This window comes from Uranotaenia lowii, chromosome 2, assembly GCF_029784155.1.
Source record: "Uranotaenia lowii strain MFRU-FL chromosome 2, ASM2978415v1, whole genome shotgun sequence".
Taxonomy (NCBI): domain Eukaryota; kingdom Metazoa; phylum Arthropoda; class Insecta; order Diptera; family Culicidae; genus Uranotaenia; species Uranotaenia lowii.
In genome coordinates, this window is record NC_073692.1 from 227724332 (window position 1) to 227738410 (window position 14079).

The 14079-nt window shown below is 39.0% G+C and overlaps 1 protein-coding gene across 1 annotated transcript; it reads left to right on the forward strand.

Moving 5' to 3' along the window:
• Window positions 1-3828: 3828 nt before the first annotated feature.
• Window positions 3829-7349, forward strand: LOC129742377 (uncharacterized). The gene is made up of 2 exons (XM_055734278.1): window positions 3829-7188; window positions 7266-7349. The coding sequence occupies exons 1-2, from the start codon at window positions 3829-3831 to the stop codon at window positions 7347-7349; spliced, it is 3444 nt and encodes a 1147-aa protein (XP_055590253.1).
• Window positions 7350-14079: the final 6730 nt, after the last annotated feature.

The window sequence follows — 14079 nt, forward strand, 5'->3', positions numbered from 1 at the left end:
ATGTTTTTTCGAAATTTGGAAGGGGGGTGACAAAAGAGGAAATTGATTTTGTTTCGGCCTTAATAACACAAAGCAACAAAATTAACATTTTTCTGAGGTGCAAAGAACTTAAGAGATAATTTTGACTTTTTGCGCGCGCTGATTTTAAATATGGAATTTTTTTTTCTAACAGCTCTTGTTTTCGAGATAACTACGGCAAATTAGTCAAATTTAATCCAATTGTGCATTTTTTGGTAGAATTGTGTAACATGTCAAAAATGTCAAATCAACTTTTCCAAAAACTGCATGTAATTTTGATCTGAGAAAAATCTAAAGAAGTAACTTATTGTTTTTTCCAATTTTGCAAATTACGAGAATCTTGAAGAAATGTTTAAGAAGTTAGAAGTCAAATTGAATTTTTGATATCTTACAAACCATAAGCAAAATTGTTTTGCAGTTTTCAACAAAGTTTTGCAGTGAGTTAGAATCTTCAGTATCAAATACGCAAAGACTTTCTTCAATGATAGTTGTAATCTTTGCTATTTGCAGAATTTTATTTTTTTAAAGCATTGTATCTCTGTAACCAGAGTTTCTAGGAAAAATCGGAATCCTTGATTAAATGGAAGATAATGAATACATTCCAAATCAGTTTTTGTTTTTCATGTAGGTTTCATGTTGTCAGATGTCGACGATCGATTTCACTAGAATTCGATTAATTTAAAAAAAATTCACACCATATCATCAAAAAAAAGAGCTGTTAGACATAGTTCCAGAAATGATTCGATACAGAGAGCCAAAATCTTCCAAAAACAGTTTTTCAAACAAAAACACCAAAAATGCTTTGCCCTTATGTAATTTATCTGCAAAATTATTTTTTCTTCAACGTTTGGTTTCGAAAAGGCTTAGTTTTGGACCTAAAAAAACATTTACGAAAAAAATACTTTTTGCTTCAATAACTGCATTAGGCTCAAAAATTTCAAACAGCTATTAGTCCTGCCTCAATTTGCCAGCTTCAAAAGCTTTTATTGGAATTTTTAAGCTCTCATTCCAATTCATCAGGTATGGTTCTGTGGTAGCGTGCGCGCCTCTTAACCGGCAGGTCGAGTTTTGTATGCAGAATACATCAGCTTTACACCCGAATACATTGCAACATGTGCTTCGTATTTTCTATCTTCTACTCATATTTTTACAATAAAATTACTTTTTATTGTAAAAACTATAAAAATATTCGTATTTTTACAAATGCCCTTAAAAGCAACTTTTGAAATCAGTGATGTAAAACGCCTCAATGTAGGCAAATGATGCTCCAAAACATTGGATCAAAATGATTTGAAAGCAACACAATATTCACAGTGAAAATAAATTAAGTCTGTTATTAAATTCGGAAAAAGTGAAAAAATATTTTTTTTCCAAGTTTATCTAAACATAAAAACAAGTGGTTTGATAACATTTCTAAGTGAAACAATGAAAAATGTTGAAATTATTGACTTTTTTTTAACTGTGTCAGCTTCAACCAAATTTTTCTGCTGCTTTTGGCGACAAATTTAATGAACCGATTCGATTTTCAGTGCACGTCTTTTACTCAAACCCGATCGAAAGCTGTAATTATTATGCATCCTAATGATAATTTAGGACTGAGCAAAATAGATGATCGATATATCATTTCGATAATCGGTCTGTATTCATGGAAAACTGCACTCAAAAATTTAAAACAAAACACGTGGTTTTGTTTACATCTTACCGAACAGCACCTTGAGAGGAGGGCTATTTGTCCATAAATTGATGGGGGAATTTTGATCGGATATTCAAAATTTAATAAATCTTCATCATCAATTGATAATTCAAATTAATAATTTGAATAATCAATAAAATCAATGGTGATGTGATGTTAAGCAATCGTCTTGATGTAAAAGCCTGTTTTATTTGATCACTTTTTACTACTTAAGTAATGGATAGCCATCACAAAATTTAATTTGATTGTTATTCGTGTTTAAATGAATATCTGGTAATCATATTTATTCAATCTACAAGGTATTGATTTTAAGAACACTTTTGTGTTAAAAGAGTCCACTCAAAACTTCGCAAATCTTCACAATTTATCAAAATATAGTCGCTGACGTTTTACCTCGCAAGGGCATTATGGACAGAAGTACCCTACTATCCAAGCCCGAAGAAATTTTCCGGAGCGAGAAAGAAAAGAGAGAGAACTCAACCATTTGAAACGTCTGGCTAATAAACTGAGCGGCTTACTTGAGTAAGAGAGCGTCACACGTTTTTGATGTGACGTGGCCTCCCAGGAAATACACCCGTCACTCAATATGGGTCCCATGGCGACGGGGGTTTTTTCTATGGTGTTTTTGCTCAAACAATGCATGAATTAAAGAAAAATAATAAAGAAATATTCTTTAATACTATTTGATTATTCCTTTTCAAGTTCTTCTCATCATTATATTTTTGCATTAAATAAAAACTTTTGAACAATACATCCTAAAATCTTCAAAATTGTAAGCCAAGGAATCCTTCAGTAATGTTAAAGAAACTAACTTTCATCGATGACTGAAATCTTTGAATTTTCAGAAAAAAATCTCACGCAGCTTATTTGTTTTGAACATAGAATATTATAAATTCCGAATCCATCACTTTCTTAAAAAAAACCTATTCAATGCTCAAATCAAATGAGCCTATCAACTTGAGCGAATTAAAATATTTTAACCATTCATGGAAAAAAACAAATTTTCAAAAATAAAATTATAAGATTGAAATATTACGGTTCTGATTCTTGCAAACTTGATCCGAATGTAAGGTTTAATTTTGAAATCCGGCTCTTGATAAAATCTGCAATAGTAATCATGTTAAACAATAGGCCAAAACATATGGATTTTTTTTATTTTATAAGAGATCGATTAAAACCTGAGTATTTATTCGGGTCTTGAATAGGTAATTTCATGAAATTTTTAACGTGAAGATTACATGTTTCTATATCAGCAAATAATTTCATCAAAAGTCAATTTCATAATTAAAATCCTGTGGATGATTGTTTTTTAAAAAACAATAAAAATAAAGGCATTTTGTATCAAACTTAACTTGAGGGAAAAGCTCAAATTTTACTTTCCATTTGGGATTTTCAGATGAATTATGTAATCAAACTGACTTCGGTTGAAAATTTGAAATTTTTAAATAGAACTAACAATCAATATTTTAAGACAGCGATCTTTTGAAATTCGAGTACCTCAACGAAATGATCATCTTGGTAATTTTATCATGAATTACCATTTGTTCTGGCATCACTGACCCAGACGGCTGTACCTGAAAACACGCGATTATTGCTTTTTTATGACAAATTGAGTTAAGAGGAAGTTTAGAAAAAAGAGTCTAGAACACAGTGTTAGGAGCAAGTGAGGTGAAATCGTTTCTAGCTGAAATTTATTTAATTAAACACTTAGATACTTGTGAGTATATCTCTATTCGATTCATCAACTTATATAAAAGATTATATAAAACTTTTCTGTAGGCTAACATTTCTAAACACCATACAAGCACACAACTAGGATTGTTGAACAATCGATTTAGAGCTATTTTAAGATTAGTCAACCATGCGCTCAACTATAAACTATGATTATTAACATAAATTGTATAATTCAGGATCACCCAAATATACCTAACTGCTTCCATTACTATACCTCTCAAATTGAGGAATGCGAGACATAATGTAGGTATTAATCATTATTATAAACCCCAACTTATATACTAAAATAAATACTTTTTTTTAGCTTTGAGCTACTGTCTACAACTGCTGCAAAGAATCTCGTTTATCTATCCGAACAAACTCAAAGATTATTCCGTTGAATAATGGAATCAACTGAGCCGGGAGGTATATGTAAGGATAGCGAAGATGGTCATGATTGTCGGAAATGTAACCAACTGAATTCAGTTGAAAAAGAGATGGTCGCCTGCGATTCATGCTCCGGATGGTGGCATTTGGTATGTGCCAATGTATCGCCTGGAGTTTCCAAACGTCCTTGGGGTTGTGAGGATTGTGTGAAGCTGAAGAGCCTACCGCTGACTGTAACTAAGCTTACTTTGGCGAGGAACAACGGAACGAAGAAAAAGGAAACGAAAAAGGAAGTCCAAAAGTCTAAACCCGATCCTCGTAATACTGTCGGCAAAATAGCTGGAGCGATAAAAGTACGAACTGCTGGTGGATCTATGAAATTGAAACCATCGAGCGACTCATGTTCGACCGCTGAGTCTATGACGTCGGAGTGTGCTAAGGAGGCAGAAAACAGAGCGGGAATGCTGAAAGACACTTGGTCTCCTTCGAGCGACAACACTGTCAAACAAATCCCAAACAGCCAACGAAAACCATCTAGATCCGAAAAGTCGATCAAATCCAACGCCTCATCCTGTGCCCGGATACAGCTTAAACTTCTACAAGAGGATAAAGAATTAGAAGATCGGAAATTAATGGAAAAGCGAAGAAATTTGGAAGAGGAAAAAGTTTTACGAGAAAAGGAGCGTGAACTGCGAGAAGAAGAGCTCAAGATTCAGGAAAAGTACTTACAGAAGAAAAGGGAACTTGAAGAAATAGTCGAAAGTGGAAATTCTATGAGTTCCGTATCCGTGTCCTGCAAAAGTAAAATGGCAGAAGATTGGATCAATAAGCAACGAAAATCGAACCAGACTATTCCAAATATTTCTGATGAATTAGAGCCTGACCACTTGGAATCAGACAACGAGAGTATGGGCAACAATCGCAGTCATCAAGAGCGGAATTTCAATCGTGGCCAATTATTACCAGTCAAAAATACAGATCCATTCAAGCCTGAAAAGAATTTTGGGCCAACGTTTGAACAATCCGCTGCAAGGCAAATATGGCCCAAGACACTCCCATCATTTTCCGGTGATCCCGAGGAGTGGCCAATCTTCTTAAATAGCTTTGAGGACTCCAACAGAGCCTGCGGATTTTCGAACGTGGAAAACTTGATGCGGTTAAGGGAATGCTTGCGGGGTGCCGCAAAAGATGCCGTGGCCACCAAACTGATGTTCCCGGAAAGCGTCCCCGTTATCATGGAAACTTTAAAGCGAATGTATGGGAGACCAGAGCTCATAGTGAAAACCATGTTAGCAAAGGTTCGTAGATTAGAAGCACCGAAACCAGAACGCCTGGATAGTTTGATTCGTTTCGGGACGTCAGTCGAACAACTTTGCGATCATTTAAAAGCTGCAAACCTTCGAAATCATTTCTCGAATCCGTCACTTTTAGCGGAACTGGTTGAGAAGCTACCGACCTCCAATCAAATAGAGTGGGTACGTTTCAAACGAAGTTTTGACGATCCAACGTTAATGGAATTTGGTCAATTTATGAAAGAACTTGTGATCGATGCTAGCGAAGTGACCACCGTTACTACCCTGAAGCATGACAGTAGAGGTGAAAAAATGAAACTTAGAGAAAGGGGCCATTTGAATACGCACATTCAAACATCTGAAGAGTTACGAACGCAACATTGCGAAAAGAAGCCTTGCCTGGTCTGTGGCATGACCAATCATCGTCTGCGCAATTGCGAAAAGTTTAAAAAGTTGAGTCTGGAAGCGAGATTAAAGGTGGTCGAGCAATGGAAGTTGTGCGAAACTTGTCTCTACGACCATGGAAAGTGGAAATGTCGGTCGAGGTATTATTGTACAGTCGATAACTGCAAAAGAAAACATCATTACCTCCTTCATCCTGAAAATCGCCCGGGAACAGCAACGACTGCGTTTTGCAATACCCACAGAGATGTCAATGCCTCAGTTCTACTACGAATTATCCCAATCCTCTTGCGCAACGCAGATCGAGTAATCGAGACATTCGGATTTATTGATGAAGGTTCATCTCTGACCCTGATGGATTCAGAGTTAGCTGATTTCCTTGGTTTGGAGGGATCAACAGAGCCATTACAATTAAGATGGACCTCAAACATCGTGCGTGATGAAAATTATTCGAAGCGTGTTAAAGTCGCCATTGCCGGAAGAGAATTTTCGAATAAATACCATTTCATAGTAGCTCGTACAATTGCGAACCTGGATTTACCAGAGCAAAATCTACCGTACGAGAGTCTGGTTGGAAAGTATGGGCACTTACAGAATTTAGAAGTGTCTTCATATGTGAGAGCGAAGCCACAAATCCTTATTGGTTTGGATAACCTAGAAATGTTCGCACCTTTAGAGAGCCGTATAGGACATCGAGGACAACCAATCGCCGTAAGATCAGTACTAGGATGGTCGGTTTACGGACCTATCAGCTCCGGTTCTCAATACGGTGGCAGAGTTAACGTTCACTCTTGTAACTGTAACGCAGATTTTGAACTTACAGATCTAGTGCGCCAACAGTTCGTACTCGAAGAAAACATAACGTTTCATGGCACACTCCCCCGATCAAAAGAAGATACCCGCGCTCTTGAAATCCTCGATCGAACGACCACTTTCAAAAATGGAAGGTACGAAACAGAACTTCTTTGGAGGAAAGAAGAAATACACTTCCCAGACAGCCGGCAAATGGCGATGAGTTGCCTGAAAGGATTTGAAGGCAAGCTGACGAAAAATCCAGAACTCCGATCTAATGTCCACGAGCAGATCAAAGAATATATACGCAAGGGCTATGCACACAAGACAACGGAACTTGAGCTAACGGAAGTGCCATCCGAACGTGTGTGGTATTTGCCACTGAATATTGTTAGCAACGCGAAAAAACCCAACAAAAAGAGGTTGATTTGGGATGCAGCAGCGATAGCTAATGGAGTTTCATTGAATTCAGTACTGCTTAAGGGCCCAGATCTCCTTGTCAATTTACCGTCTGTAATCTACAAATTTAGAGAAAAGATCGTGGGCTTTGGAGGCGACGTGAAAGAAATGTTTCACCAGGTGCGCATTAGGTCCGAGGACAAACATGCTCAGCGCTTTCTATTCCGGTTCGATCCTGAACACCCACCTGATGTTTACACGATGGATGTTATGATTTTTGGGGCCGCCTGCTCACCATGTACTGCTTTATATGTAATGCAACTGAACGCCGACAACTGTCAAAAATATTACCCTGAGGCAACAAAAGCTATCAAGAGCAATACTTACATGGACGACTATTTTGATAGCGCGGACACGCCGGAAGAAGCCGCTAACAGAGCAATGCAAGTCAAATTAGCTCTTGAGCGAGGTGGCTTCGAAATGAAAAATTGGGTGAGTAATTGTGCTGTCTGGTCACCCCATAGCATAATCCACAAGAGGATTTCTCACTCACGTACGTTATAATGCAGAACGACCAAATCACAAGTTCACTTTCGTGGCTAGGACTTACGCGTCGCTTTTGTGTGGCACCACGATGCACGTTCGAATGCTGAATGCTGACTGAGGGCCGATCGAATGCGCGTATGAATACAACGACGAGGACGTTATGCAAGGATTGATGTTCTTCATGTGCGCGAGTGAGATGCATATAATGACGGACTATCATTGAATTCCCTTTATAGAGTTGATTGAAGAGCAACTACTGTCATCATCAATGGAAAGAGACATTCACGATTTATCGACTGCCAAGGGGCTGTTAGGTGGCATATTCGACAAACGCTTGTCTTTATCGTCGATTCTTACAGAACGGTTTATCAGCACTCCACATCCTCCTTCTACTCTAAAATAAAAACAAAAAAAAATAAAATTTGCTCCCTTCAAAAATAGCTGCACCGAAACTTTTGAGTTCGTATTCTTTATAACAGATTTTAAAATAAATTTTTCCCAAAGAGGAGTTTTCTCCCCTCAAAATGATTTTTGTGTTCTTGTTTTATCTTATTATAAGCATGAATCGTGAAAAAAAACATGGTAGCAAAAATAAAGTTTTACTCTTTATTTATATTTTAATATTTATTATATATCGTTTTCAAATGTGATTCTTGATTTTCTTGTTCATCTGATGTTCAGGCCCGTTTACACTATTTTGACTTTATGCGTTAAAAACATTTCTATTTGATTGCATCGCCTTAAGCGTGTGCGAATAAAACGTCAACAAAGGTAAACAACAAAATTTAATTATATTTGCAATCGGCCTGGAGCTTGAAAAATCCACCGGAAACAAATACAAACTACATTACTCGGGCACCCCTGCGCGGCCGCGCACTTCTTGCAAGTATCATATCGTAAGAAATCCATCGGGTAAAATATTGAAAATTCTTCGAAACGAATCGTTTTGTCGCTAAATGTTACTCTTACAGAATGCACAAGCGGAAGTTTCGCATCGTATCGGGACCGTTTGTCGTTTATCATTCAAGATGGCATGCCGCAGCTATACACCCGAATAATCACCGATTGTGTTCAACGATGCAGCCTCCACCCAATAAAAACATATAAGTGGAGTCGTCAAATCAATAACTCGAACACGATGAAGTTGTCATCCAGCCAGGATCCGAAACTACAGCATGTCATCGCCCCCATTACAAGCTCTTCCAACACGGAAGTCAAAAAAGAAGAAGTGGTTAAGTTCCCTCTCGAAACCATTTTCGACGAAAAAATAGCTTCCGAGATCACACTCCAAACCCGAGAAGCACTGTAGCGACCAACTCTTCGGGCCAATCAAGCTTCTCTCAGCGACCCATACAAGTCATTGGTATCAAAACATCATCCGTCTTACTAGTCCACCAATGACAACAAATACGGAACAAAGTCACAAAAAAAAAGGGCCAGTGTGTTCGCCATCACTCATGCATCCCTCCGGAGCCTGTCCAGTGTACACAATGCTTGAAACACAAATCTCCGTTCTCCGGTCACCGCATTGAGAACTGAATATCAACGAGCAACTACTGCACCGCGATTCAGACCTAAAAAGCCCTCTGTGGCTGATGTTTAAGATTTTGGTAGGGTCTCGATATTCCCACCCAGACAACTAGCAACTGCACGAAGTGACCCGCTTACAAATCAATATCAATAAACTGCAGAAAAATGCAAAGATGACGACGTTGGAGTCCTTCTGCTTGGATCCCAAACTACAGGAAATCATTTTCTCGATAGCACTGTTTAGCATGTGAGTGAACGCAGTAATGTTCGACGAGATGGAGGAGGACACAACTTCTAATATAACAATTGAAACCCTCAAAGTCCATCCAAACAAAATATTAGCGTTCATCATTACGGCAAGCATTATGGTGTGATAATCCCTCTTGAGGCAGGTAAAGCTGCTTATTGATTGAAGACCACAAGTATTGTATGCAGAGCATATTCGCCAGTTCTGGTGGATTTTTCAGAATATCTATATGGGCCTCTTTATTAAACACTTGGATTCTTCGTGTGAGTCAGCAACAAACCCAGTGTCTAAATGTTGAAAATGTGAGTTTGTATTAAAGACAACATGAATCGTTATTAAGTGACTTAACGGCAAGCAAGCTTATATTTATTCAATCCTGTTGATTAAAGAAATCTCTATGTTTTATCTAACATATTTCAAATCCTTGCTCGGTGCACATATATTGTTGTTTCAGACATTTCATTTCGACGCTATGTAGTGTGGAAAATGCCAACTATTATGAAAATGCGCCAACACCCTTGGAAATCCAACGATACATTTTTTGAATGCAAATCCACATAAATTAAGACCTCCTTAGCCTTGTGCTAATGCGGCCATATTCGACCAGAAGAAGTATGCCTCAGGCCTATTATTATTAGGAAACTTCGGCCAGATGTATCTCAAATCAATCTATATTATGATTCATTTTTCAAGGTCTATCGGAAAATAAACTTATCACTATCTATCAGAACAATTTTCAGAAGAAAACAATTTTCATTCCTCGAATGCATTGAACATTTATGAGTACTCTACTCGAGCTTGATAATATCTTGGTGAACTTAAGGTCAATAATACCTTGGTATATCGGGTTTACGAGATATCTGACCATTTGCACCTATGACTAGTTGATCCAACCAAAGCATCTAATTCAGCTTTTAAGGCAATTACTTATGAATGAAGTCGCTTGCATGAACCCCACTTCAGTCTAATGGTTTAACTGTGGCTACTCCCTTAAGCACCGCTTTTTGAGAATCCGTTTGCCTTCAATAAAAGTGATCGTGCGCATTATTTGACGTCGCTTGATGGGTTGCTACTAATCGCTGGAGTTGAAATAAATTTTTATATTTGACTTTTTAGTTGATTCGATTATCAGACGTGGTTCTTTTCTTTCAAATAATATGTAACTATCAGGTTTTAGAATTACCTGGAATGTACTCTATAATGTAACACGAAAAAAAAATCTGCTGTATTTATGCATCGTATACATCAGTCAGTCAACAATAGACAGTTTATATCACATAGCAATAGCATAGTCTTAAGCGCTTGAATAATTGAGTGGAATTATTCATCATCTTTAAGCAATAGATTAACTGAATAAGGTTTTAATTGCGTCAGATATTGTTAATACCACAGCTCAAACAGAATTCTGTATCGTGCCAAGTTTCTTATCATTAAACGACATATTTTGTCACTCAACTGGAAGTCTCTAACACATCAAATCACTGATTACCAGCCCATGAACTCTTACTGACGGAAGTCTGCATCGCGTCAGATATTTGAAGCAACATTCAAGTCAAGCCAGTTAGGAAGTCTGCGACGGACCAAAGTATTTTTAATCAACCAAAAACTTTTAGTGACGGAAGTCTGCGTCGCGTCAAAGATTCAAGGCAGCACTCAAATCAAGCTAGGCGGAAGTCTTCATCGCGCCAATAAGATGATCATCAAACTAGAACTATCGCAATCAAGCCAGGCGGAAGTCTGCATCGCGCCAAGTTACTTTTTTTTAACCAAAACCTTTTAGTGACGGAAGTCTGCATCGCGTCAAGGATTCGTGGCAACACTCAAATCCAGCTAGGCGGAAGTCTTCATCGCGCCAATTAGATGATCAGCAAACTAGAACTTTTGCAAGCAAGTTAGGCGGAAGTCTGCATCGCGCCAAATTACTTTTTTGAACCAATACCTTTTAGTGACGGAAGTCTGCATCGCGTCAAAGATTCGAGGCAATACTCAAATCAAGCTAGGCGGAAGTCTTCATCGCGCCCATCAACTGATCATCAAACAAGATTTTTTTGCAATTGAGCCAGGCGGAAGTCTGCATCGCGCCAGATTACTTTTTTGAATCAAAACTTTTAGTGACGGAAGTCTGCATCGCGTCAAAGATTCGTTGCAACACTCAAACCAAACTAGGCGGAAGTCTTCATCGCGCCAATTAACTGATCATCAAACTATAACCATATTTTTGCAAGCAAGCTAGGCGGAAGTCTGCATCGCGCCCAATTACTGTACATCAATCAAGAAATTCCACTGACGGAAGTCTGTATCGCGTCAGAATACTGATGATTATCGTTAGGAAAAAATAAATCTAACTAAGTTTAGGGCTATTTCACACCATCTCGTTTCTAACCAAGGTTGAAGGCTATGTAATAACAAGCTCGCTATCTTAACTATTCTCTACACGGCGGGAGTTTTCGCCGCACCTTCAATTTACCATGAATTCTTGAAAGAAAAAAAAAATGGCCGCCGCATAAAATTTAAACATTTAGTCGAAAATTTGCATAAGGTTCAACAGAGTTTTGTCGATCGAGTTACACCCTTTGTCATTTCTTTGTTTTCCAACTAACTCATCGGCCAACTAGATAGACTATATTATCTTTTTTGAATTCCGCGCGTATTCACCCAGTGCCCTCAAAATGGCGACAATCGGAACTGAACAAAAAACATTTTGATTTCCTGTGGTTCATACTTACATTATTGTTCCGAATAAAAGGAACAACCTGGCAGGATCGCCAATTGTGCTGTCTGGTCACCCCATAGCATAATCCACAAGAGGATTTCTCACTCACGTACGTTATAATGCAGAACGACCAAATCACAAGTTCACTTTCGTGGCTAGGACTTACGCGTCGCTTTTGTGTGGCACCACGATGCACGTTCGAATGCTGAATGCTGACTGAGGGCCGATCGAATGCGCGTATGAATACAACGACGAGGACGTTATGCAAGGATTGATGTTCTTCATGTGCGCGAGTGAGATGCATATAATGACGGACTATCATTGAATTCCCTTTATAGAGTTGATTGAAGAGCAACTACTGTCATCATCAATGGAAAGAGACATTCACGATTTATCGACTGCCAAGGGGCTGTTAGGTGGCATATTCGACAAACGCTTGTCTTTATCGTCGATTCTTACAGAACGGTTTATCAGCACTCCACAGTAATAACAAATGTGTTCTATCAAAGTTGGGTGAAAAAGTTACCCCGGAAATAGTTCCCCTTCCGAATGATGAAGCAGGCCATTCTGAGCGCGTGTTGGGTATAACGTGGGACCCAGTAAAAGACAGATTTTCTTTCCCCATCCAATTCTCCGGGGAACTGACTCGATATATCGAGACCAGCGAGAGGCCCACTAAAAGAACAGCCCTTCGTTGCTTGATGAGCCTTTTTGACCCTCTGGGTTTACTGTCCCCTTATATGATACACGGAAAAATAATCATGCAAGATCTCTGGCGAAGCGGTGTTCAGTGGGATGAACAAATGCGCGATGCAGAATTTGAGAAATGGACTCGGTGGACTCGTTTACTTAAAAAGGTGGACGAACTTACAATTCCACGTCACTATTTTGGTGGAATCGCAGTCAACGACACCATTCAACTGCATATTTTCACGGACGCCAGTGAGTATGGCTACGGATGTGCAGCTTATTTCCGGATTTCCAATGGAGCTCGTGTCGTCGTAAATCTAGTGCGCGGAGTTTCGAAAGTAGCTCCATTAAAACATCTATCTATCCCTCGAATGGAACTCCAGGCAGCAGTATGCGGTGCTCGATTGATGTCCAACGTTTGCGATGGACATTCGATCGAGATAAAAGAAAGATTCATCTGGACGGACTCAACCACTGTGCTTAGCTGGATAAAAGCAGATCAACGAAAGTATAAACAGTATGTTGCTGTGCGTATCGGTCTGATACTATCGCTTTCCGAACCGGAAAATTGGCGTTGGGTACCGACCAAAGAAAATATAGCCGATTGCCTGACTAAATGGGGAAAAGATACAGAACCTGAATCGAACGGACGTTGGTTTATGGGACCTTCATTCTTGTACGAGAATCCGGAGATTTGGCCGAAACAACGATGTCATCGAGAAGATCCAACAGAAGAACGAAAGGTCCATGTTCTTCTACATCTTCCGCAATTTTCCTCGCCCTTGATAGACCCCTCTAGAATCTCTAAATGGAATGTTCTAGTGCGAACCATAGCAACTGTGCTCCGATTTATATCAAATTGTCAACGAAGAGTTAAAGGATTACCAATCGAATCCGTGCTGACCGAAGATAAAATGAAAAAGCTCGTCAAACGATTCGTTCCCTCAGTTGTTGTACCGTTGAAACAAACTGAGTACAGTCGAGCAGAAACCGTATTGTGGCGTATCGTCCAACTGGAATCATTTCCTGACGAAGTTGAAATTCTTACGAAAAATCGTAATCTGCCCATGGCGAAATGGGCGAGAATCGAAAAATCTAGTCCCCTCTATAAATTCTGCCCATTTTCCGACGAATATGGGGTGGTTAGAGTCGAAGGAAGAACAGCTAACGCCAAATATGCCAGCTTCGATGCACGTTTCCCGATTATTCTGAACCGAAATCATATCATCACTCAACGACTTCTGGAACATCATCATTCAACATTCGGTCATGGTAATAGAGAGACCATATTCAACGAGCTTCGTCAGCGATTCGAAATAAGTAAGCTACGTACAGCTATCGATAGAGTTGCAAAAGGATGTCAGCGATGTAAAATAAGGAAATGTGAACCACGAGCGCCTCGAATGGCACCACTACCACAGGAACGTTTAACCCCCTACGTCAGGCCGTTCAAATATGTTGGGATAGATTATTTGGGGCCGATTGAGGTGACTGTAGGTAGAAGAAGAGAGAAAAGATATGTAGCAGTATTTACCTGTCTCGTTGTACGAGCTGTACACCTTGAGTTAGCATACAGTCTCTCAAAAGATTCGTGCATTATGGCAATTAGAAGATTTGTACAAAAAAGAGGCCCACCTCTGGAGATTTTCTCTGACAA